This window comes from Rousettus aegyptiacus, unplaced genomic scaffold (genome assembly GCF_014176215.1).
Source record: "Rousettus aegyptiacus isolate mRouAeg1 unplaced genomic scaffold, mRouAeg1.p scaffold_m13_p_1, whole genome shotgun sequence".
In the NCBI taxonomy this organism is placed as follows: Eukaryota; Metazoa; Chordata; class Mammalia; order Chiroptera; family Pteropodidae; genus Rousettus; species Rousettus aegyptiacus.
In genome coordinates, this window is record NW_023416284.1 from 105,549,344 (window position 1) to 105,575,897 (window position 26,554).

Genomic DNA, 26,554 nt, shown 5'->3' on the forward strand with positions numbered 1-26,554 from the left:
GATTTTATTCTTTCTAGATGTGTTTTACTTTAATTGGAGGTCTTTAAGTCCCACAAATATTCATAATGTAGCAAAATAAATCTTTTATTGTTGAATCCCAGGTACTTTGATGGAACTGAAGAAAAGCGATTTAGGGGCAACGGTTTCTTTTCCACCCCTCAGCTATCTACATATTACATTATGATCTGCAAACGCACTCTCTCTTACACATACACACACACACACACACACACACACGCGCGCGCACATGCACACATTTTAAGTTTCATTACTATATGCTATGTTCTCTGATATTTTTATTCTGTTTCATATTCTCACATCCATTTAAATGCTGATTGATTGTAAACTCATTAAATTTGTTTCGACTCTCTATTGAGTCATGGGTCATGACCCACATTTTCAAAAACTACAAGTTGCCTTAGAACATGAGGCGAACCCAGTAGTTGAAGGACAAGGACATTCCATCCAAATTAAAATAGGCTTCATTCTAACCCTAGGCTGACAAAATGCGTAGTTTCATTGTTGAGTACTCTCTTATTTATTTATATTCCCACATTTGGGTTGGGTTAGTGGTGACAACTTATGACTCCCTTACAACCAGCAATATGCCATGTACTGCATTATGTTCACAGTCCTTAGAATCCTGTAGATGATGTCAGATGTATGCAGAATAATGGTGACCCATCTCTGATTTATTATCCTCTTTAGAGATTGAAATAATTAGTTGATGCTTCTCTTCAGCACTTTTGTGCCCTTGATCCTTTTTGTGCTAATATGAATCTGATAGAGTTATTTCGGATTTGTTTTTCTTATACAGTTTTAGGTGGTAAATTAAAACTTCACCATATTTACCAGTTGGTGTGATCAGAAGACTTTGAATTAACTATGTCTTTGGGTAATATTTTCACCCCTTAATCAAACATTTTTATAAAAGCCAGCACCATTTTAGATTAATTTTTTCAGAAAATCTAAAACTAGATTCCTAGTTGTCAAAATGGTCCGTCAGCTTTCCTCCAAACCTATGGTCTTGTGGGAAAGAACACTATTTTTTTCCACCATTTTTAATTGATATATCTGCCTTTTCTCTTGGATCTTTGACATTAACCCATATGTGCATTTTAATCACCAATACTTATATTAGCTTCTCTTAAATGTCTCTTAAAACTGTTGCTTAAAATCCTAATGGAGGAGTCGAGTCATGAGTATACTAGTTGTTTCTTAAACATCTAGTTTGAGTTTGGCCCATTACATTGCTGAGATCCAATCACACTCCCCTCATTTTGGTACAGTACTCGAGCGCAAGATAGATATCCCATGGATTTTTTTCCTCATAGACAAGACTTAGAAATAAGTCTCATGATGGTCATACTTTTATGACTTCATAATACATGGCTCTGCCCCTTTCTGAGAAAGATATAAATACAGCTTTGCCATTGTTTCTATTTTGATAGGAATCCCCAAAAAAGAGTTGTATGTAGAGACTCTGTCAGCTCTCCGTGTAGAAAGGAGTTAACCTTTATAAAGTTTCAATCATTGAAGAGTAAGGTACCTTATGATGGGAATTAAAATTAGCAAACAAACATATGTTTTCAAAAACTACCCTTGTCACTAATATAACAATGATTCATCACAATATTCCTAGGTTTCCATGCTTGCTTTGGGATTTCAATCTTTTTGTCTTTAATTATTTTATAACCTTTTCCCCTGTATTCCTTTTAACTAGAGTCACTCTACTAATAGCTCCATCCTAGCTTCGTCCTCAAATCGACATATTAGAAGCATTATTTTAGGGATTTATAAGAGAGGGCTATTTAATGTAAATTTATAATATATTTAAATAACTCTCAAATTTTCGTTTACAAATATCATTGCACCTAGTAACCAAAAAGATGAAGAACTCAAAACTGACTGACTTTTTTCACCTTACAAAGTAAGGCACATATTTAGAGCGGGGCATATTTTTGTCCACATAACATAGACATATGTGACCTAGAATGAGATATGAATATTTGAATCAAGAGTCTCCTGCATGTAACACTAGATCATATCCCCTTTTTACTCATATGTCTTTATTAAACAAGATTTAAATATATAACTAATAATTACTACCATTTCTTGTACCCCACTTTATCATAAGCCTGAAGTTTTTTCATTTCTCCTTGTTAATCACATTGCTATGACTTCTTTGTCCATTCTGGCATCTGTAATATCAGAGAGATGTCACTCTCTGGAAAATATGGTTGATTAATACTGATCTTCCTGAGATCTTGGGATAACCCCAGACTCTTCTATAGTGGAAAAAAATCTATCGCTGGAAAACATTTTAAAAATTTGACCAATATTATTATTATTATAGTTTTAATACTCTTGCTACGTATTTGTTATTTATGAATCAGATATTTCTGTAGCTTCCTCCCTATGTTTTACTCCAGAATAATCTTTGCAGAGTTGGTGGTTGTTAAAACAAATATGAGGAGTTAATTATGTAGTCATTCCTGCCCATCTCTCCCACCTCACTTGCAAAGAGTGTTGCTTGAGGGAAGTTTTATTCACTTGAGGGAGTTGCTTTCCTGGGTGAGTTCTGCTAAATTTGCAAAAGCTCTTATAACATTCTCAGGCAACACCAGGAGTTCTGAAAGCACAGTTTAAGTCCTTAAACACAAACGCCTTGGCTTGCAGTTTGTCATAACAGGTGGTAAAATTCTGTTTATATGTGTTTTTCAAGAACAGTGTGGACAGTGAAAGGTGAAAATATACATCAGCAAAAGAAAGGGGAGCATTTACAGATATTATGTATAATGTCCAGTTACTCTTTCAAGTTTAAATATTTTGTCACTGTTGCTTTCCTCTCTAGTTTCAAAAAAATGTAAGCTCCCAGACCCTAACCTTCACTTCTTATCTCATGTGAGCTAGTTGTACCACTTGCAAAATTTATTGTCCCTTGGTTTAATACCATCGCCTCATCCCCAATAATAACACTTTTGAAATTTAAAATTTTGTCTGACTTTGAACTAGTCACTTATCTTGGCTGAACTTCATTTACTTAATTTATAAACTTAGGATAATGTGAGCTGTTATAACAGTTAATTCCTAAATTTTCAGTCACCAAACACAATAGAAGCTTATTTTTCACTCATCACTGTCTGATGTGAGTGTTTATCATTCGAGGCCTTCCTTCCTCTCACAGTCTCATTTAGGGACCCAGAGTCCTTCCATCTGAAGCTCTGTCCTGCTCTAGGTCCTAGGAGCCCTCTTCATTCAGCTCACATTAAGGAAAGACATGGGGTAAAAATACACAGCTCCTTACCCACTTGGCCGGGAAGTGGCCCACATTACTACTGTTCACATTCCTTAGGAACTAGTCACATGGCCATACTTAATTCTAGAGCTGGGTGTGGGATACACTAGAAAATGTAATCTCTAGCTGTGCATAGTCTTCTCAGCAACAACTCCACAGTATGTAAATAAAGGACAAATCTTTGATGGTCCAGCGCCCATTTTTGCCACAACATCTGCCTGTATGTCTTTTATAGGAATAAATACATTCACATAGATTAAACACTTGGTACTACGTAATACTGAGGAACTTATTAAAGATTAATGCCTGTCATCTAGCTTCTTTCTTTCTAAGCAACAGCATTATTTAGTAGCAAAATTTACTCAGAATCCTAAAACTTTAGCTCTGGAAGAAAATGGAAAACTGAGCAGCCTAAGGCACGAAGTCTTAAAGAAGCAGTTTAGAGTGTGCTTCTCACGTCAAATAAGCTCGTTTGAACTCGCTCCTACTAGTCGCTAGCTATGTGCAATAGCAAAGTACACACAATCTCTCTTGAGTATCAGTGTCTTTATCTACAAAGTGGTGTTAATAAAAATGATGCCTTTCTTATAAAGCTACTGTGAGCCCTAAATTAGAGTGCTTGTAAAACACTTAACATGGTACCTAGCACAAACTTGGTGCTCAATAAAATTTTAGTTATCATTATTCTCAAACAAAAAAACTAAGGTGTAGTAAGACTGTTCCACACAGGAACATAAAATTGGGAGCAGAAAAGATGAGAACTCAGTTCTTCTGATTTGTAATACTGCTGTGTATACCCCATTTTGTATTTTTGGCATGGATTATGAATAGCTGAACTACTCTGAATTTAACTGAAGTATAACTGAGGGTTAGGAAGAAGTTTTCAATTTGGGAACCATTTTTCACTGTGGATTATACCTCCCTGCTGCAAGGAATCCTGGGCAAGTTTCTTGAGCTTTCTTGCATCCACTAGTACAAGATTTTAGAGTCTTGATGAACCCTCTGCCACTACTTAATCCCTCAAAGTTAAGATGGCATTAAATATTAGTCTTTCCCTCTTTTCTGGAATAATTATCATTAGTGTCTCTTGTACTTTTCAATAGAGTGTCAATTGAATCAGTCAAGTCAGTCAGTTTTAAGATGACCCTATAAAACCTTTTTTTTCCAATCCAACCAAACCAACAAAAGGTAGGAGAAAGGAATGTTATCACTTGGTGCTATTTCCTCTCTTTCCTGAGTACAGAGCTATACAATTGCATTTCCAGGAAACATGGGAAAAGAACAAACAACTTGGTAATGAATGCTTTCCTATAGGTGAGGTATGGCAAGCGTAGGTATATCAGGTTTGCTAGATATGTGATTAGTCCATGGCTTTTTCCTTTAGGAGAGGTATTGTTCACTGCTTGAGGCTTGAAGGATTCAAACGCCAAAATCCTTTTGCCAAGTTATTAGTGATAGTGCACACACAAGTCACGCTCCGTATTAGTTGCTCTTCTCACGGGATTGAGGATAGAACCAACAGTCTCATTGCCTTTACATGGAGCCCACAATGTTTTTTTATTTTATTATTTTATTATTTTTTTTATGGATGTGTGTGGCTTAAGGCCAACTTCCTGGGACTCATGGGGGTTGTAGGTCTGAAAGAACTATCATCCCAAAATAATTCCTTCATGAGCCATTCCAGATATCACATTCCCACATTATTCTTCCTTTGGCATATAAAGGTTTTCAGATTTCTTCTAAAATTGTACATGATATAAAAGTAATAAATCGACCCTTTGCCATTATAACTAATTGGTAATTGCTTTAGTCAGATGGTCACGTGGAAAAGCCCAGTCACTAGGGGACCCTTGTGCTCCCTTTGGCACACAAACGCTCAAGCACTGAGTTTTGCATTTCAGAGCTGCCAGTGGAATTCGTCTCAATAAAGTAGATGCTAGTAGAGCCTTTGTTAGTCATTCATATTAAGGTCTCAGAAAACAATTTTTTTTTCAGACTAATAGGTATTATTGTCTTATCTGTAAACTTCTTATTCTAAGTCATGAAATACTTTCTATCTGAGAGACCCTGCTCCAATAATTGGTAATTAGCTAACAATAAGATATTGTTATCTAGTATCTAAGAACTAGTATTTATCAGAATTTTTAGTAATTGGTCACAATGAAACAGAGATTTTATCATGTGAGATATCATCTTAGAAGACATCTTAAATCATTGGCTTTCTTCCTAATATTACTTCCCCAATTTGCATCTATTATTTCATTCACTTTTAGAGGGAAAAGGTATTTACATGTAGAGGCAGAGGAAATAGACTACTACACATATGCCTTTGTATCGGACTGTGTGCTTGAGGTGTTCTAAAATTCCTGCTACTCTTCACGGTGATTGTGGCAAAAGTGTCCAATGTGTCCAAGCCCATTTGGCTCAGCCCTGCTGCTGCCTCCTTTGGTCATTATTCACTGTCATAAATCATGATGCTCACTTAAAGGCATGTCTCTGCATTATTTTCCTTGTGATTTTATTTTATTTTTCCTATTATTCTCTTTCAAACTTTATGCTTCAACTAATATGCTTTCAAACACTGTTTCTGCCTTTTTCATGATTTACAGTTATCAAAATCAGTAGGTATTTTAATAAAATTGTAGGCTTTGTTATTACTAATGTCTGACTCCTACTGAATAGCAATGAAAGTTTTGGAATTGCTCATGTTTTAAATACCCAAATTTTTGGATTTAGAATTAAATCTTTCTAAGAAAAGAGTCAGAGAATAATTTTGCTATTGAATTCATGTAATTTTAACTAATTTATACAAGTGGTTAAAAAAACCCTTAAAAGTTACAAAAGATTATATAGTGAATTACCTCCTTTCCTCTTAATTTGTCAATTATTCAATTCCCCTCATGGAAGAAAACAAATGTTTTTGGTTTCTCTATTTCCTTCCAAAGATATATGTGTATATGCCTCTTTTTTTTTTTTTAAAGAAATCATAGTATTATATTCACACAAATCTGAACATTGGATTTTTTTTCACATTTTATATTAGTTTTTTATTCAGTGATCACAAGTCGTACTTCCTTTTAAACACTCGTTGTAGTCCATTCTTTGAGTGCACTATCATTTAATTAACCAGTCCCCTACTGAATATCATATAGGTATTTTCAATCTTCGCCTATTACGAGGAGTGCTCTACAATGAGTAACCTCACACTTAAATAATTCTGCAGATATGTAAGTATATCTATTCAGTAAATTCTTAGGAATGTGTTGCAGGGTCAAAAATTATTTGCATTTGTACTTTTAGAAGATTATGGAAATATTCTCCATAGTCATTGTAGATTTCAGCATTGATATGATAGAACTTTCCTGTATGCAGGCCTAAACAGGGCACTATCAATTTTTCAATCTTTGTTAACATGATTGGTTAAAAAAAAATTAACGCTACTTCTATCATGAAGGAAAGAAAGTTCATGAGCTTTTCTTTCTGTTCATTTACTTTAACCTCATGGGATTAATTTTTATATTTTCCTCATTCATTATATATCAGGAAAATTGGCTGTATGTCTCTGATCTGAGTTGTAAAGAACTCTACTTCTGACTTTGGTTAGTCTCTTTGCCATTATAAATTTTTTTTCGTTTATTTGCTTATTTGTTCAGGTCTGTTTCTATAGAACTTTTTGATATTAATATAATTGTATTTCTCATCTATTTTACTCCATGGTTTTTAGTTCTTCTTATTATAATACTTTAAAAGGCATTTTTATTCCAAGATTATAAAATAATTTTCCCATGATATTGTCTAATTACTTTATAATTCTATTTTTTATGCTTAACTCTTCAGCCCATCTGGACTTTGTTTTGTTGTCTGATGTATGATATAGATCCAATTTTGTTTCTTTTTTTTTCCAGCTGGCCTCCCAGTTATCCTAACACCTTTTGTTGATAATCTATCTTTTCCCTACTAGTATGAAAAGCACATTTTATCTGACACAAAATCTCCCTATACAGATATACTTTTTCAATAAACTGATGACTTTGTTATTTCTGATAATGCTTCCTATACTTCTACCACCATGTTCTATTTTTTTAGTTCTATAGTTTATGCTACATCAGTCAAATAAGGCAGAACCCATCATGCAAAAGCCTGGATAGAGGCCTTTACAGTTTAATATTAACTCATTGTAATGACTGCCTTCCCTTTGTATACTCCACAGGATCTTTGTAGTTGGGGAAGATGTATAGTTAATTTCTACATAATGCTTTCCCTTTAATTTAGGGCAGTGATTCTTAACCCTGGCTTCGGATTACTGCAGGAGCTTTGAAAAAAAAAATGTAGAGGCTCTGGCTCCAGAGATTAATTGGTATGGGGTAGAACTGAGACTTTTTTTTTTTTAAAACAAACTCCCAGGTTAAGGACTGAAAAACACTGCCTTCAACTATAGTCTGTTTTATTAAGTGTCTCCATTTAATATTTTGTTCTTTCTAGCAGCTTTCTTTTGTTTTACTTTTTCATTATATTCTTTGGGAGGGGTGCCTCATAAGCCCATTGTTATAATTAACCAATAAAATAGTTGAAAACTTTTTCATTTAACAAATGTTTACTGAGGATGTATGAATTAGGTGCTGTGCTAAGTAAAGAGCTTTGAAAAACAAAGTGTTGGTGTTTAAACAAAATCATCATTAAGCTAGGGAAACTGCCATGTTATAAGGCATCTATCTATATCATAGACTATAAAATACATAATGCTATAGAGTGCATTTCTTTCAGAATAGTTAGAAAAACCTATACCAGATGTATTAACTTTGCCCTCCAGCTCTAGGGCTTACTGTACCTTGATCTCATAAGATAATTTATTTAATGTAATATCTTATCCAGGTTTGAAAATCTTCTCAAATTTCCTTTTAATAGGTACCTGTTAGAATAATCCCAGAGACAGATTTGAATGCGTTAGTTCCCCATACATGTAAATAAGATTGAAATCGTAGATATGTGTCAGGAATTTAGCACATATGAATTGTCACTTTTATTTAATAACTTTGGGTATTGCAACACTAAGTTAAACCTAAGTTGTTCGTAAGGCAGTATAGTTACAGTGATAGTTGGTAAGAATTATCTAAGGTACTGTCTAATATTGTAGACATATCCTTTAGAACAAATTCGTTTTAGATATTAATATTCAGTTGTCTAAAGTACATTTTCCCCTAAAATACAATAATTTTAAAAGGAGTAAAATACTGAGTGACTGTATTCGTTGAAAATCAGTTGTATTTACTTCTATTTAAAAATACATTTAGATCTGCTTCTCATAAAATAACATGAGAACCCAGAATACCAGTAAAATGAACAATCAACTTTCTTTGGAAAACGTTTTTTAATTAACTTTCCATTTCTGGGATGCATCAATAATTGCCATTTAAATTTTTTCGAATGTTTTCCCTTTCTTTTTTACTTTTTGTTTCCGAGCGTGAAAAATGAATGCCCTGAAACCAGGGAGCAAATTCTCTTCTTATGTTCTTCTTATATTCTGTAATTTTACTTGTGCCGGCTTTTTTGAGAGAGTTGCTCAATATAAGTCATCAACTGCTGCCATTACTATTGACAAATTGAATATCCATTAGTGATTTCCACTTTTTTGGAAGTGGGGAGGATGGCACTACTTGGCACATAGAGCCTAAAGCCTTGCACTTAGAATACTCCTGTCCAAGCACTAACACGATTACTCCAAACACTCATGTATCCTACTTCTAAAATATTAGTTCTTGAAATTTCATGAAGTACAATGGGTATACTTGCCAAAGGTTGTGTGTTGTTGCGTCAGATGTGTAAAAAAAAGAGGAGGTGGGGTACTGGTCTGTCAAGTGGCACAATGCATTGAAATAAAGGGATAGCTTAAATCTATTCTGAAGAAAAAAAAAACTAAGATGTCGTACCTCACTTGCACAAAAATTAGGTGGTGGCAGCCATTTTGCTCTATGGGAATAGAAGGACAATGTTTTTGGCCCTTCGTAGATCACTCTTTTCACCACAGGTTGCTGTACCAGTTTGTTGTCCACATGGGCATTTCGTTCCATCACAGAGAGAGAGACACTTATAGATCTTTATTTTCACAAATCAGCCAAATCCCATGGAGTCTTATTTATGTGTTTTTCAGATCCTAAAATTTCCATTTTTTCTTAAACTTGTTGACTCTAAGATATCGACTGTACAGTATTTAACTATAGATTCGTCATCACTGCTGAATATTGTGTACAATTTAATTCATGGATCCATTTATTCATTCATTCTTGGGTCTTCACCCAAAAAGCTTTTGCAGCATGATATACACATTTCACTACATATCAGAGTGTCTTCACTTGCCACTTCTTTTGATGTAGCATTGCTATACATCCAGTAACAATGTTACATCGCAAGCAGGAGAAAGCAGTAAACAGAACTAAGGGAAGGAAGGATCTGGCTGTCAGTGTAAATGTAAATAGCAGCTGTTCCATTCAAACTGTTTTTAAAAGACCACACGGTGAGAGCTTTGCATAAAATGGGCCAGATCCTCAAGAATCAGGTTTTAGCACAAAATTTAAGAGGCATGCTGCCATCCTCCTGTTCTCACTGTTTCACTTCCCCACTATTGCACAAACAGTAGATGGAAAAAAATTTATATATATATATGTATATATATATGCACATATATATACACACACACATGCATACACACACATATATATATATTAACCTCTGTTAAAATGTTATTTAAATATCTATTTCTGTGCGAAAATGTTATTTAAATATCTAATTCTGTGTCAATATGCAGATATATCAATATATATATAATTCAACTTGCGGTACAAAAATGACATTATAAATGGTGTTATTGTTATTTGCAAGATATGTGCTGATTCCTAAGGTCACATGAGTTTCTCCTGTGGTCAGGTGCCGTGATCTATTTGGTAGATCAAGCTTTAAGACTTTTCACTTCAAATTTGAAGTTTCTCAAATTATCTTCCTTCTGTCATTGTTCTAGTAAAAGCAACTGTCCTATATGGCAGGGGTCCCTAACCTGTTAAGAATCAGGCCGCACAGCAGGAGGCAAGCGGCTGGTAGGTGAGCAAAGCTTCATCTGTATTCACAGCCGCTCACCAGCGCTAGCATCACTGCCTCAGCTCCACCTCAGATCATCAGGCATTAGATTCTCATAGGAGCCACCCGTCCCTGGTGCCAAAAAGGTTGGGGACCACTGCGGTACATAACATTACAATGTCCTTTTAAAAAATATACTTATGTAATTTTTTTTCTGCCAAGCATGGACGTATTCCCCCCCCCCATTGGTTAGTGTGATAATAAGCACTTTAAAAATATTGCTTATAGTTGTACACCTGGAGATGGGGTGGGTAGGTACATGACTGGCTAATTCACCAAACATTATCTGATCTAATATGTTTACCCAATTGAAATATTTTTATATTAAACTAGATTCTTCCAAGGCCTACATCATGGGAATAAAAATGTTAAAGACTTAGTGAATGAATGAAGAACTGAAAAACAACATTGGCATCTAATGGTAACAAATAAAAATTAAATACACTTGAATAAATGCAAGACTCTAATTTTAACGTTTGTTTAATAGTTGTACATATTGAAACTTCCAATAAGGATATTAACTAACATTTGCATATTAATCATAGTGGAGCTTTTTGTTGTATAAATGTACTTTTTTTGGTTGCATAAGCAAAGGCAAGGACCCCACCAGTTCCTGTTTACTCAGCAGATATAAATCATATAAATAAACCATCACTAAGGAGTTTTTAGTCTTGTTCCTTCTTCTTAATATATATCAGGGAAAACAAGATAAAAGCTTTTAGGGAAAAAACTATAAATAAGTATTGAACCCCAGTTAATTATGTAATGCCAAAGTCTTTAAAAATATGTATACTGAAGTTTATAATTTACTCTGAAATGCATCAGAAATAATATGGATTGATGGATGAGAAGAGGTAAAGAAAACTGAATAGGTATGTGATAAAGCAAATTTAGTATAACAATAAGGGCGGGCATGTGGGAATTTGCTATATGTTTGAAATTTTTTATAATTAAAATGTTTGAAGAAAGTCTTAGGAATTTATTTACTCCCTCCGCCCCCCGCTCACTCCCTTAGGATTTTTAGTTTAAAAAAGTTCGGGAACAATTTAAGATGAAATTACTCTTAGGATTATATTTTCTCAGTTCTTTATTATACTAAAATGTTTTCCTGTTTTATATTGTAATTTTCTTTGTCCCTCTTTATGAATATGAGTTTCCCAGTCTGAAAGACTAATATTTTTTTCCTAGATAAAAAATGTCATTATGAGAAAAATATGACAGTTTCATTAATGTTAACTAGCCTATTTTGTATATATATTTTATATATCTATAAACATTTCCTCCTTCTCTATAGTAATAGTAACCATTTTTATTTCTTCCTGATATTAATTCATCTACTACTCTGCTATTCTATGATTATAAAGAAGGATCAAATCCATTACTTCTTAGACTTACTTTAGCCAATCCCCAAATAAACATCATATAATTTGGCCATCAAGCCTGACCTTTTCATTTTTTCATGGCAAAATTTGACTGACCTTGTGGCTCTTGGGTCACCTCTCCTTGATTACCAATTTATACTCCTTTGAAATTATGTAAAACACTTTATCTCTAACACCCATTTGATACTTGTAAACAATAGCTTGTATTACATATAATGTCAACATAGTGTCAAAAACATACAGATTATAAATAATGCTTACAAAGGTACAACATAAATTATAAAGTGCTACTCAGGTATGTTTGTGTTTCTTGTTGTTGGTACTAGTATTGGTATGATCATCACCTTCCTATAAACAGTGATGATCTTTGGTGCCCTTTTTTATCCCTCATTACTCCTACCTAGCACTGCATTTTGAACAAAGTAGGTGCTCAATATGTATGTAGTAAAAGCTTGATTTTTAAATTTTTTAACAGACAAGTAAGAGTTGGCTTGATTGAGCTTTAAAAATATTAACTGCTGTTTTCCAAACTGAAATCCATCACCAAGTCTTACTTTGCGGATAAACCATTTTTATCCCATTTCTTAAAAATTTACTCAGGTTAAGATTTTGTGAAAAAACAAAAGTTATTTATGATTGTGTAACACTTAATAAGCATTATATATTTTATAATGTATTTAAGAAGCATTTTACATAGTGGTAAAGGGTACTGAAGCCTACCATAAAGCCTGATAATGCTAGGACTATAATTATGCACTATATCCTCTTTAACAATGTAATGATGTGAAATTGATATAATTCATTTATTTCCCTTTCCAAAGTGTTTCAACTTCTTCGATAATTATTTGGAGCCTTTACCGATATTTTGATACTTCTCATGGAAAAGATATCTGACTATTTCAGATATACTGAGAGTAGTAGGCTATAGATTGTGCAGCAACAAAATGACATAGTCATGAAACTTTTTTCCTGAGGGTGTTAATGTCTAGGATCTCAGATGTCAGTCTGGTCTAATGGCCTGAGCCTCAAAGGGAGTCAAAACTCCTGGACTGGTTTTCCCCCTGGATTTTCCACATACCCCTTTCTGGTAAGTAGCTTCTGTTTTTCAGTTTTTCTTCATTTTACCCCATGCCTCGCAAAAGTCCTTTCTCTTGGATAGTTTAGAATGAATAGGAAAAATAATCCATCTGACAAAGGCAGGAATGAGACTTGAGGAAAATATAAGGTATTACTTTTATTGAGTTTGGGCATTCCTGAGAAACTGATTTTTATTGTCTGCCAACAGGGGAGGCTTTACACTTGGCTCGGGATTTTGGCTACACTTGTGAAACAGAGTTTCCAGCCAAAGCTGTCGGAGAACATCTTGCCAGACAACATATGGAACAGAAAGAACAGACAGCAAGAAAAAAGATGATCTTAGCGACCAAGTAAGCAGAGTGGGGAAGACTCTACAAGCCTTTATTCTCAGTGTTTCCGGTGTTTGTTTGTTTATTTGCTTTTTGAATCAGGGTATGGGCCAGAAAACACCACTTGTCTAAAACAAGGGGTTATCACCTACCAGCAGTTAGATATATGAAACGAGGACCCTCCACACACTACTTGTGCCCATAGCAAGATTTCCAAACCTCTCTTAATCGGTGATGGGGCGATCATTGCCACTGATGGAAGTTCTTAGAAAACTTCTCCAGAATATGCAGGAATTCCTAGGAAAAAAAACATATTTAAGGGATGGAGTTCCAAGCAAATATAACTTTGGTTGCTATATAATTTGGTGTCAGCCACTCATTGTGCCTTCATAAATGACGATAAAGATCTTGAAGCACTGTGAGTGTTTGGGCAATGTGACAAAAGTTGAGGTCCTAGATGCAAGAGAGGTAACAGGGAGACCTCTAGGACCAAGGATAACCATTAGTGTCCCCATCTTTTCTTGTGTATAATTAAGTGAATAGTCCCTGTACCACCCCACCTCCTGTAGTGATATTGTCGAAAAGAAAAGGTATTTTGGCTACACTTGTGAAACTGGGGGAAAAGTCCATTTAAAATGTGAATTAAAATGAGGGAAATGACACATGTAAGAAAGGGGAAGCTTGCATGAGATGACTTTAATTTCAAACTTGAAATTTCTTTGATAATTAATTATGGAGCTCCCATTTATTGTGTGAAAGCCCAACAGAACTATAAGCACTGCTGCAAGTCATGTTCAAAGTTTTACAGAAAAATCTTTCAGGTAGTAGCTAATTCTTGCTCTCTTGTCCTTATTAAAATAAATTACTGCTACATAGAGACCATTAATAATCTTATCTAATTTCCTAATTCTACACTCAGATTTTAGAACTAATAGTCCCAGGTGGTTAAATTATCATTTATAAATTACTTTCTTATTCAAGAATAACTTCTAAAAGAAAGCATAAGAAGATAGTTTTAGAAACAGTGCTCCTTATAAATTGATGAAAAAATGACTTTACAACATGTTGGCTAAAATTTAAATTGGCTCAATATATACAAAACCAGAAGCAAATAGTCCTTCTTCCACCAACCTCCAATATAACATAGGTCTTTTTACAAATTTAAGGGTTTATATAAGATACCTACCACCTAACAGGTTTGCTTCAGACACTTGAGTCCTTTATTTGGGGTTTATGCTGCTTGTGGCTGTCACCGTTTGAGTTTAGAATATACTTGTGCATTGCTCTTCTGAGAGTACTAGAAATTCTTTTACAACAAAGAGAAGGAAAATAAAAGTTGTAGCAAAAGGAGAATAGAAAAGGCCAAACGAGGTGATAAAAGGGAGAAGTATAGCAGAAGGAGAGAATGAAGATTGAGAGTTAGAGAAAGAAAACTGTAAAGCAGGTAAAGTATTTGGATTTAAAATTGAGGAATAAACTTTGTGCCGTGGAAGCTCCTGACACTTGCAAGTAGAAAGACCTAAACCTGGACTTTTTGCATAGTTTATCTCCAGAGGGGTCTCCACTTCTGTTTTGTTTCTAGTCTTTCCCTCTTTCAAATAGTTCCTTGACTCAGAGGGGTATTCATCAGTCATATTTCAGTTTCTTCAGAAAGAACTGAAAGTTCATGCAGTTAGTTAGTTTGAATCCTTAATATAATCTCAGGAGAATATAAAGACTTGTTATGGATCAAGAGATCTATACAGTGCTAGAAGCTCGTATTCCCTAGGTGTTCTCAAAGCATCATATCATTCTAGCTGGCAGGATCATATGGATTTCCTAATATGTATACCCATGTGATACTTCTGAATGATACCATTATCCCCAAATACAAATTATCCAAGAGAAAACACCTTTGTATTTTCTACATCAAAATTACTCAGTTGTGATTTCACTGTGCATATTCTAAGACTTTCACTCCCTAAACCAGAGAAATTCTTCTTTTCACCAGTCTTCCCCCAAGACTGGGCTTGTAACTGTTTACCCTACCCACACAGAAATGCCACCATTAACATTCCAGACACAAAGTCCATTTTCTTGGGAGCTCCCATAACTTTGTTTAAGTGTTTGAGAGTCAGTGCATCCAAACTGATGCTAAAGTTTTCTTTTCACAGAAGTAAATGTTAGAAGAACTTGAGAGAATAAGGGAAGTACTTCCATATTTGTCAAAGTTACACTGAGACATATGTTTTAGAGTTGTAGATTCAACTAAGGAGTCCTATTTTCCTTTTACCTGGGATCTAAGTCATGTATGTTATTTTAGGTGATATTTTGATCTTTGATTTCATAAAATCGAACTTTCTTTGATTTTCTGCCCATAGTTAGATATTTACAGACCATGAAATGTCAAGCAAAAATTGAGTTCAATAATTCTAATGGCCTTATTTTACATGAGGGTAAATAGGCCATAAACATCTAAAAATCAGAAGAGAACCTTTATAATTTTTTTGTCTTTTTGGATACTTCTATCCATCCCATCTTTTTATTAGACCTGAAATAAGAATTAAGAATCAGAAACTATGCAGTCATAGAAAACATACACAATACAAACAGTCATCAATATAAGTAAACGAAGTAAGAAATATGTAGGAATAACATCTTTCTGCAACTTATCAGTAGGTATAACACATGTTCTGAGTGGTTTCTAATGGTAAAGCTTTGCCTGTTTTCAATTAAAATACTCAAAGTTGAAATTAAGTAACATACCTGGATATTCATTATCTTCTCACAGCTCACCTTTGTTTATAAGACCATGACAATTGTCAAAAAATTCAAAATTCTTTGTATGAGATATTCAATTGCTGGTCTGCATCAGCAGATTGGCTTACATAACTCTTTTTTCCCCTATAAATACTAGATTTAGTTGTAGCTCATTATATTGCCAAATATATAATTGTATGAAAGGTCCATTGGTTAAGTGCCGTTAGCCTCCTAATCCCTCTTGATTTCTAGTGCTTTGTTGATTAACAAAATACTTTGTTGTGATTAAATAGTTATTTATGAGAGATAGAAACTGAGTAAGACAATTTTTTGAAATCTAAAATGTAGCACACAAAATGTTTATTTGATTTATGGAAAACATTTAAACCTCTTCATTAAATTTAGAACTAAATATGATTAACATTTGATTCACATAAAGGTAAAGCAGAATAGTTTGCAAGTTTTAACTTAGTGTAACTGTATCATTAATCATCAAAAAGAGAAATATAGAACTTTAAATTTAGACATGAGCTAAAAAATTATGTCCTTAAGGACAATGACATAAGTGATAAAGTTAGAATTTATGATTCATCGAAGATTGTCCTGTTACATAATTCATAATGTGGCATTTTGTTTTGAGAAATGAGTATTTCTTATTGTAGCTTCATAAATAAAATTTTAAATAAGAATGAAACTAAGTAGAAAAAATAATAACTTTGTATCATAATGAGAGGTTGATGATAATTGCCTAAGGGATAGCTACAAAATTGTCATCTCTTTTTAAGTCTAGAAGCTGTCCTGAGTCATGAGTTAAGCAGCAGAATCAAATATCAAAGGTTGAGAATTCTGAAACTTGTGATACAGCTTTTTGTGTGGAGTTGTTGAACTGCTAAGTATAAGTTAAATTTTTCCACACTTCACCTTTTCCTCATTTCTTCACCAAGTTTAAGTTCATTATAACTTGCTGTATTGTTTATACAATAAAGAAGTTAGTTTGCCAACATAGATTTGTTAATTATCCAAATAATTCCCATATCATAAGAACTAAAGCAATGTTTCAACCTTCATTTAAATTTTTAAATATATTTTAATCTGATAGAAAATTGAAAGACTATAGTCTTTAGACAACTCTAATATTCCTTTGTAGTAATGGATCATATAGATAGCCTACTAAATAGTAATTTATTTTGTTAGTCTGAAAAATGATAGCATGAATCTGTATTTAAAATTTTAGTTAGAAATGTCCTAAAGACTAAGATAACAATAAAGCTAACTATTGAATAACACAAAGCACGATAGATAATGATATCCCTCCAAATGTCATCATCTGATGCCATCAAACACTTAGCTTTAGTTGCTATTCATCTATTAAAATTAGGTTATATACCTGAAAGTCAGCCAACTGAGTCAGACTCAGTACAGAAAAAGTATGAAGTTCAGATAAAATATTTTCTATGAAAGTACACACAAGCCATTGCTAAAAGCATGCATTTAGATGCTATATCTCAGAGACTCAGCCAAACGTTAGCAGGGGGATATGCAGAAACATGTTTGATTTATAGCAGATGAGGGCTTACCTCTGTTCATTTGTTTTTCCTCTCGCCACAATCCTCTTTACTTTCACCTGTGTTCAAAATGAATAAGGCAAGTTCTGTGCAATGAGGCAATATTTGAACACTGACAATAAACTTGAGGCTCATTATTTATAAAAAAAATCACAAACAATCTTTGGAAGAAGTTGATCAATTGTAGGCACCTATAATAAACAGGACATCACTGATTTTAACTCAATGATAAATTATTTTATCATTTTGAAATGACAAAAAACATTTTGTCATTTTTTAGTAGTAATTTGTTAATGATACAAATTTTTGGAGAAGAGTTAGTGTCTGGGTCCATGGAGTGACATTCACTTGGGATAATTTGACTTTCCTATACTTGTCTTTGGCTATATTGATATAGTCAGAGCTACATGATTACATTTCGTGACTGTCCAAATGTCAATCCCGACCAAAAAAAATCTAATCACTATCATATTATCCCTTGAATATGGAGTAATCTCACTTTAGAAGATCTATTATTTTGAGTAATTCCTTGGGAGTCCTTTACTTCACTCTTCAGCTACTGCATCAATCTAGTGTTTTGTTGTTGATTTTATAAAAAGTTGTTTCTTTACATGTTTTGCTTCTTTAGAATTGTATTGTTTGGACTATGTATTCCAAGGGCTTTACTGTTAACCAACATGCATGACAATATGGTAATTAAAACTGAAACCAGTGATTAGAAATCATAATCATTTAAAATAAGAAAAACAGCAGGAAAATGCTCTTACATGGCATATAACATAATCATTTTTGTGAGGCTAGTGGATTAAATTGTAGGTGATCTTAAATTTCAAATATTAAAATACAAATTTAGTCCACAGGAGTCTGAGTTATAATATTCGGAAAAAACATATTGCAAAGCCTACTTGAATCATGGGTCTAAAATAAGCCTATATCTTGATTTAAACTTGTTTTTACAGTTTTGATATCTCCCCAAATCACATTTTAATGTAAAAAATTATTAATCGTGATCCTTACATATAGATTTTCCTTATCCTGGAGTTAATTTATGAATAGTCACCTTAAAATTAACATTGGTTTTATCAATGCTGGTGGACTGTTACTCAATTTGAAAGGTTTGCAGTCACCCCATAGTACTTGAGAACAGAGCTGCCACTGTGAACCTCATTTGTATGTTGTGGATGGAACTTCGCAGGTTGCTTTAAACCTCTTCGTTAAATTTATCTAGTTCTATCATAAAAGAGAAAACAAACCTTTGATAAACCTCATAGAGTAAAATGAAAGCCCCATTTCAAAAGTTCAGCTTCAACTTTGAATTTTTTATTCTAGACAAATTTGTAAAGAATTCCAAGACCTCTTGAGCCAAGATAGATCGCCACTGGGATCCTCCAGACCCACTCCAATTCTAGACCTGGACATCCAGAGACACTTAACACATTTCAGGTAAGATGGGTTTTCTAAGTTGATCAGACTCTCTTTTAAATTGTTAAAATTGCCTTTACTAACTCAAGACCTTTTTGTATTCCTATCGTAGTTCCATTTAAAGATATCACATATATTATGTGGTGACTGACTAAAGTGTTTGAACTTTCAAGCATTTAGGATAAAATTAGAAAAATAACTAATGTATGAAACATTCTGGATAAGAAAATTTAATATCTTTGTGTGATCATCAAGGACTTGTGACTTTTAAAGAGGACACAATTATTTCAAATAATATCATTTTGGATCAGGTGACTGAAATCGTTTAGATAGTTCTTTATCTTGATTATATAAATTGTTTAATGAACAGATGATATGACAGAAATTAATGGGATATCATAGATTGATGTTTCAAGAGTATAATTTCTACACAACTAGATATTGTAAACAGTTCTTCAGTTAGCTTACACAAATATTTTAGAAGATCCTGGATTGTATTATTAAAAGTAAATTTCATTTTCTGAGATGCTTTGGAAGAGAATAGAATATTTTTTCTGGTTAACTTATGCCCCGGGTACAATGTGGAAAAGAACATGATAACCATTCAGGTGCCTTTCAATTATAAAACTTTAGAATTCTATGCCTACATGATATTTCTCATCGAAATAAAAATATTTATCATCTTTTAATTATTATCATTTAGTTTAAATAACAATGCTAAGGAAAGACTAATATACATTAAATTTCAAAATCTTCTTAATACCTCTCAATGATTATAATATTATTAAGGAGGATACTCATTATAATAAAATGAAAGGTACTTAAATAAGTTGGAATTTTACCTGCAACATCAGAAATGTTTAGATAAAATACTTTATTTTTCATAATGTCACAAGTCTCCTCAAGATGTAATAGACACATCTCTGAAGACTAAACTTAGTATTTATTTTCTAAAAATACACCAAATGTAGCATCTATTTCACAGGACTTTACTCCTATGACTCACATGGGTTAGTGATGGTGAGTGTACTAAAACTGGAAGAAATATAATGTCCAGAAGTTTAGAGCAGAAAACTATGGAGTCACTATAACCATCTTCAAATCCAGACCCTTATACATTCAAGCTGTGTCATTTAGGCTAGTCATACCTGTACAAATATTTTTCATATTTTGATTTCTGGTATTTCCCAGAGAATCTTGTCTGATGTTTTCCAGACAAGAGCTAAATATATGGTAAATTGCTCCCCCTATTCTCAGTGAGAGAGAGAGAGAGAGAGAGAGAGAGAGAGAGAGAGAGAGAGAGAGAGAGAGATTGAGATTATATTTGGGGTGTAAAACTCTAAAGATTATATATGGCAGCAGATTCTCAATCACAACAGTTTGAAACACATAACCATACTTTAAAACATTTAACACTACATGGTATATCTACTTATAAAGGTATCACCTATAAAATTTTCATGTTGTTATTTATATGCTGAGTATTTTGCTGTCAAAAAGTTATAATTCCTATTTAGTATGCTTTTTTAATGTTTGCCAGATTTTCATTTATTTTTCTTTAACTAAATTCCAGATTATTTATTTAGATGAATCTTTTGGTTTCATAATGGAAGATAGTATGATGATAGAAGTCGCTCAACCAAAATTCACTTTATATCATATTTCTTAAATTATATCTTTTTAAAAATGTGGTAAGAAACATAACAAAATTTATCATCTCCAGGTACACAGTTCAGTAGTGATAAGTATATTCACAATGTTGTGCAACCAATCTTCAGGATTTTCTCATTTTTCAAATCAGAAACTCTATAACCATTAAGCAACAACTCTCATTTTACCCTACCCTCCAGCCCCTGGGAACTACCATTTTACTTGCCGTCCCTATAAATTTGGCTACTTTAGATACCTCATATAATTAGAATCATACAGTAGTTGTCTTTTTGTGACTGGCTTATTTTATTTAGCATAATGTTCTCAAGGTTCATCTGTGTTGCAGCACATGTTAAATTTTCTTCTTTCTAAGACTGGATAATATTCCATTGTATGTATATGAGACATTTTGATTTTCTGTTCATCTATCAGTGGATACTTGAGTTGCTTCTACCTCTTGTGAATAGTGCTGCTATGAACATGGGTATACAAATATTTCTTTGAGATCCTGCTTTCAATTCTTTTGGATCTATACCCAGAAGTAGAATTACAATGTCATATGATAATTCCATTTTTAATTTTTTGAGAAACTGCCATACTGTTTTGTATAGTGGCTGTACCATTTTCCATTCCCACCAAGAGTGCACAAGAATTTTATTTAGTTCCTCCGCATTCTTGCCTTCATTTGTTATTTACTTTTGTTGTTGTTGTTGTTGGTAGCCATCCTAATGAGTGTAAGGTAATATCTCATTATGATTTTGATTTGCAGTTCTGTAATGATTAGTTAAGCATATTTTCTTTCATATGCTTGTTGTCAGTTTCTGTGTTATCTTTGGAGAAATGTCCATTTACATCTTTTGCCCATTTTTTAATATGCTTATTTGCTTTTTTGTTAAGTTTTAGGAGTTCTGGATATTAACCCCATATTAGACATATAATTTGTAAATACTTTCTCCTCTTCTGTAGGTGTACCTTTTATTCAGTTGATAGTGTCCTTTGATGCATAGATGTTTTTGATATAGTTTAATTCGCTCATTTTTACTTTTGTTGCCTGTTCTTTTGGTGTCATGTCCAGGAAAACCTTGCCAAATCCAATGTCATGAAGCTTTTGGCCTACTATGTGTTCTTGTAAGAATGTGATAGTATTAGGTCTTATGTTTAGGCCTTTGATCCGTTTTGAGTTAATTTTTGTATATGGTGTGAGATATGTGTCCAAATTCATTCTTTTGCATGTCTAAGACTACAGCAAGTCCTCACTTAATGTCATCAATAAGTTCTGCAACTTAAAGCAAAGCAACATATAATGAAACTAATTTACTGTTGGCTAACCGATATAAATAAGAGTTAAGTTCCTATGGAGTTGCATCAACATTATAATGAAATGACACTATTCAAAACCTGCCATATATCCTTTGAAACAAAAGGTTTAAACATGGTTGACATTTCCATTTAAAACTCAAATTTAAATGGGTGTATTTATGTTTTTACTATGCATTTATTAAAAGTAACATCAGTAGACTATCTTAATAAGACTATGAATGTTAGCTTGTTGCCTGAACTTGAGAAAGACTCCACACTTTGCAATTGTAGTTCTTAAACCCGGCTTCACGGTGGAATCTTGGCGATTTGTTAGAATCTTGAGAACTGGAGTACTGTTTTAAAGATTTGATTCAAAAGTCTAGGATTGCACTCAGGCATCTGCTTTATTTGCATCTGAAATCGATCATGATAGTTAGGCAGCTTTAAGAACTATGATCCTAGGAAAATCCGATTAGTGCTTTTTTTTTTTCTTTTTGGAAGGAAAACTATTCCAATTCATTTTTATAGTGATAGGAGAATTATGTAAAGTTATGTCTTTTACATTAACATATTAAAAAGATTCTATACCTATTATTCTGCTTATCATCTGGGTAACAATGTGTTAGCATAAAGTGTGTCTCATAATTTCCTACTTACACCAGTAACTTTAATTTTGATGGAAGCATAAGCTCAAGAGAAAAATAAGTTAGAAAGGAAGAACATCACATCTGACTTTGAAAATAGTCTTTGGCCAAGTTTGATTTTCCACTGTTTTTTCTGAATGCTGGCTGAGAAAGAAGTAAGGAGAGACATGATTGAATAGGTGTAGAGAATACTCTAATTAGTAGCATCAACTTGTGCTGCCAGTTTATTTAGTCAAAATCTCCTTCCCAATGCAGACCATTTGAATTGCACCTTATAGGGTGACTTCTTTGGTACATTAAGAACTGTGACCTACTGGACTATGTCCAGACAAAGCTAGGGAATAGTCTGACCTCGTAAAGCACAGATAGCTACATCCAGTTTTCTGTGGTAGTTGACACATCAGGATGCTCTGGAAAACTGCATGCAGGGACCCTCCTCACAATTCACAGCCTGGAAAGTTGCTTATTTCCAAAATGACAGGAGTCATGTTTATTTCTTATTTATAATTTACTAAGTACCATAAGAAATGTGCATTGCAGATGCCACAATTGCTACCGGAAGAGGGAAGAAAATTGATTGAAATCCACAGAAGACCCTGCAGACACCATTCCCAGGAATGGCAATTGCAGTTAGACCAAGATGGCATGGGATTTCACGGGCAGAACAGATTCAGCTTAGATAGAAACTCGGAGCCCTAATTTTCTGACATGTTAGGAATTTTCCTCTTTGAGATCTCAGGAAATCTTAACTTTCTCCTTCTTTGTCTTGTACATTCTCATAATCTTGTTGAATCTAAGGTCAAGCAAAAGCTCTCCTGACAACATCAATAAGGGAAAGAAGTTAGGCTATCTTTAATGCTCAGATCAGAGAGAACAGCTCATTAGAAAAATGAGGAAGTTTTCTTTCTCAGGCCCCACCTTGGGAGCCTGAAATTCTGTTTCCAATGTTTTACTGTACTAATGGCAGGTGGTGCAAAGGTGACTAAAGGGTTGTCTCATTCTTTAGGAATTTCTAATGTAGAACACAATTACATACAAAGCCTTATGTGCGATTTTATAATAACAAATTGAACACAGTACAGATAATTACCTGGGGCAACTGGGAAAGGCTTTTATCTTTCTATCCACAATACTTAGCACATAGTATGTGCCCAATAAATATATGTTAATAAATGTAGATTATGATGCTATCTCTATTAGGTCTTGGATATATTCACCACTGGTTCATTCCCAGGGCCATGGGCTGGAGCAGCAAAATAAACCATTTGTAAATTCTCCCATTTGAGTTAAAAAGTATGCTGACATCACAACTTCTTACAAATAGATTCACCTCCAACTCCCACAATGCCTTGGAAATAAGAAATGTATAGGCATTTCCACGCATCTGTGTGCTTGCTGGTGATAAATTTTTTCATTGATTCTCACAGTTGAAAGCCCCCTTTATCCACTCTTCTTCAATGTTTGGATCCTCTGTTCAACATCCCTGTCAAGTTGTCACCCATTTTAGGCTTGAAGACTTTCAATGTTAGACTGTTCTTTTCTTGCTTAAGCATCCCTTCTCTCTCTGACAGCTTTATAAGAAATATCTTTTTTCTGATAAGGCAACATCTGTCTCCCTAATGTCCCCTCCTTCAGGGCCTTACAGAATCAATTTGATCCTGTTTTCCTCCCAATTTCTAAAGACAGTTCTCATGTCTCTCAGAGTTTTCTCTTCCTGGGCTATTCATCCCCATTTTCTTTAGTGTTCCACATATGTCATGCATTCCAGTCAACTCAACTAGCATATTCTAAGTGCTATGTGCTCGGCAACATGCTGAAGAGAGGATGTTTATCTCTTCTTAAAAGTAAGCTTGTTTGGTCTTTTCCAAGGAGCCTAAAGTATGTATAGTTTTTGTGTTTTTTGTTTGTTTCTATGTTTTTATTTTCTTGGGATGCTAAAGTGACAAAGAAGATAATTAGCAGTGGATGATTTTTTTAAATCTTGTGCCAGAAATGAAAAAATTTCAATTAAATCTTTAATCCCAAAAGGAAACATTATGAAATAAATTATACAACTAAGCTTAGTATTTAAGAAATAAAATTAAGTCTCTTTCAGGATTAAGTCTCTGCCCAATTCAAGAGGACATGTAAATTCATTTTATTTTAGATTATTGGAAATAGTGTGCCTGAATTGTGAAAAAAAAAAAAAAACACCTATGTATCCTAAATTTAAACTCCTTTTTGTAAGGTTGAAATTAAACTTTAAATCTTAAACTACAAAAATGAGAGCCACTCCCAGGTCCAAAGAAAAACATACTTATCAAGTCTTATTCATCAGTTAAGGAAGCAAGGATGGTCTGTAGTCACACAAAAGTAAAAAAGAGTCTCCCTTGAAGTAAAACTTTTCCTAGCAACCTTGTAAACTAAAAATAAAACAGGCAACAGTTTCACTTTCTTAGCAAATGAAACTGTGATGCACTTCTTGCGTAAATCTACATTAAATTACTTACATTCATTTAACGTCGAATAGGAAAGAATCAAATCAATTGTCAATAGTTACTGTACTTCACAAGTTGCATGGGACTAAACCAAATACTGCAGGAGATACAAACATAAAAGCATTCATTGCAGGTCATTTGATGACATTTTAATGGATTTTAAGGTTCAGTACATAGGAGATTAATCATTTAAATAAGAAAAATCAGAAGCAACTGTTTCTAATTACAAGTTGCAAACATGGCCTGCAATAATAATTGATTTGAGAAAGTGCATACATTGGGGAAGAAACTTGGTAATTTTTTATTTAAATAATTTCTGATTTTGTTGAGCTGCAGATTGAGGGAGATTCCGTAGAAAGACAGCACAAGATCTTGAGAAACTCTCAGGATGGGTGTAAGGGGGCCTAACTCAGTCTTCTCTTGGTGACTAGCTGGAAGTATGGATTCAGAGCAGGCATTTCACCACTCCGGCCTTTTCATGTTCATCTGTAAAGCGATGCAGTCAAGCTGGATGATCTCTAATGCTCCTTCTAGACCAATGATATTTTACCCCAGCATCCATTTTCTGTTCCGCTTTAAATTATTTATGCTCTCTTTCCATATGATCTCATTTCTTCTCTTTATGTTTTAGCAACTTTTTCATTTTTAAAAGTCAACAGTTGAATAAAATTTATCTAAAAAGCACAAGAGTCCTAAGCTTAGTGTTCCCATTCCTCTGTACTATAATAGAAAATATGAATTGTCTAATAGGGAGAAGTATAAGGAAATGGTTCATTTATCCCCAAAAGCTCTATTCTCACCTATAAAATAATAGGGCAAAGTGGTCAAAAAAATGTCTTTACCCTCAAAAAGTTCACTTGGATATGTTTGACTTTGGTCTCCCCTAATGTGTATGCAATGACTGTATCCTTAGCCTCCTTTTCTGGTGAGCTTGGTTGAAGTAAAATGGAATCACAAGGACCCATGCCCCTTTCGAACCTCCGAGTAAGTAGCCGAGAAGAGCAGGAGGACTGTGACCTTAGAGTGGTGGAAAGGAAACACATCTCCCAATCTAGCAGGGATTCAGGACAATAATAAACACATTTCTCCAAAGTTCTATGAGCTGCTCCTTGAAAGTGTCTCATGATCAGTGTTTTTTGGATCAAGAAACCTTGACTATTCTCCTCCTCTAAAAATACACCAATGCACATGAGTGTGTCAGAGGCTCCCAGAACCATTCGAATAGAAGAACCATTTTTGAATGGAAGGAATACTTAGTCCCATGTTTCTAAAATTTGATCACAGAGACTGGTGTCCCACCCCACCCGCCTCTTCAGAATACTTATTAACATCCCATGGAGCTAAGGTTCTGCATAAGTTCTTGGGAGAAATACTGAAGAAATTCATTATTCTCTTTTTCCTAAGAAAGATAGCAGACATGGTAGTTATTTCTTGGCCCCAAGGGAACACATACAACTCCCAGCTATATTTAAACTGTTTTAAAAACACTGATGACTTGGACCTGTCCCAAACCAATTAAATCATGATCTCTGAGATGGGACCCA

The 26,554-nt window shown here is 33.8% G+C and overlaps 1 protein-coding gene across 1 annotated transcript in view; it reads left to right on the top strand.

Moving 5' to 3' along the window:
* The window catches only part of TFAP2D (transcription factor AP-2 delta), a 53,452-nt gene that overhangs the window by 17,849 nt on the left and 9,049 nt on the right, over positions 1-26,554 (top strand). The window contains exons 6-7 of the mRNA XM_016147306.2: positions 13,094-13,235; positions 18,848-18,961. Of these exons, the coding sequence (XP_016002792.2) occupies positions 13,094-13,235; positions 18,848-18,961 (256 nt within the window). The remainder of the gene's footprint in view (positions 1-13,093; positions 13,236-18,847; positions 18,962-26,554) is intronic.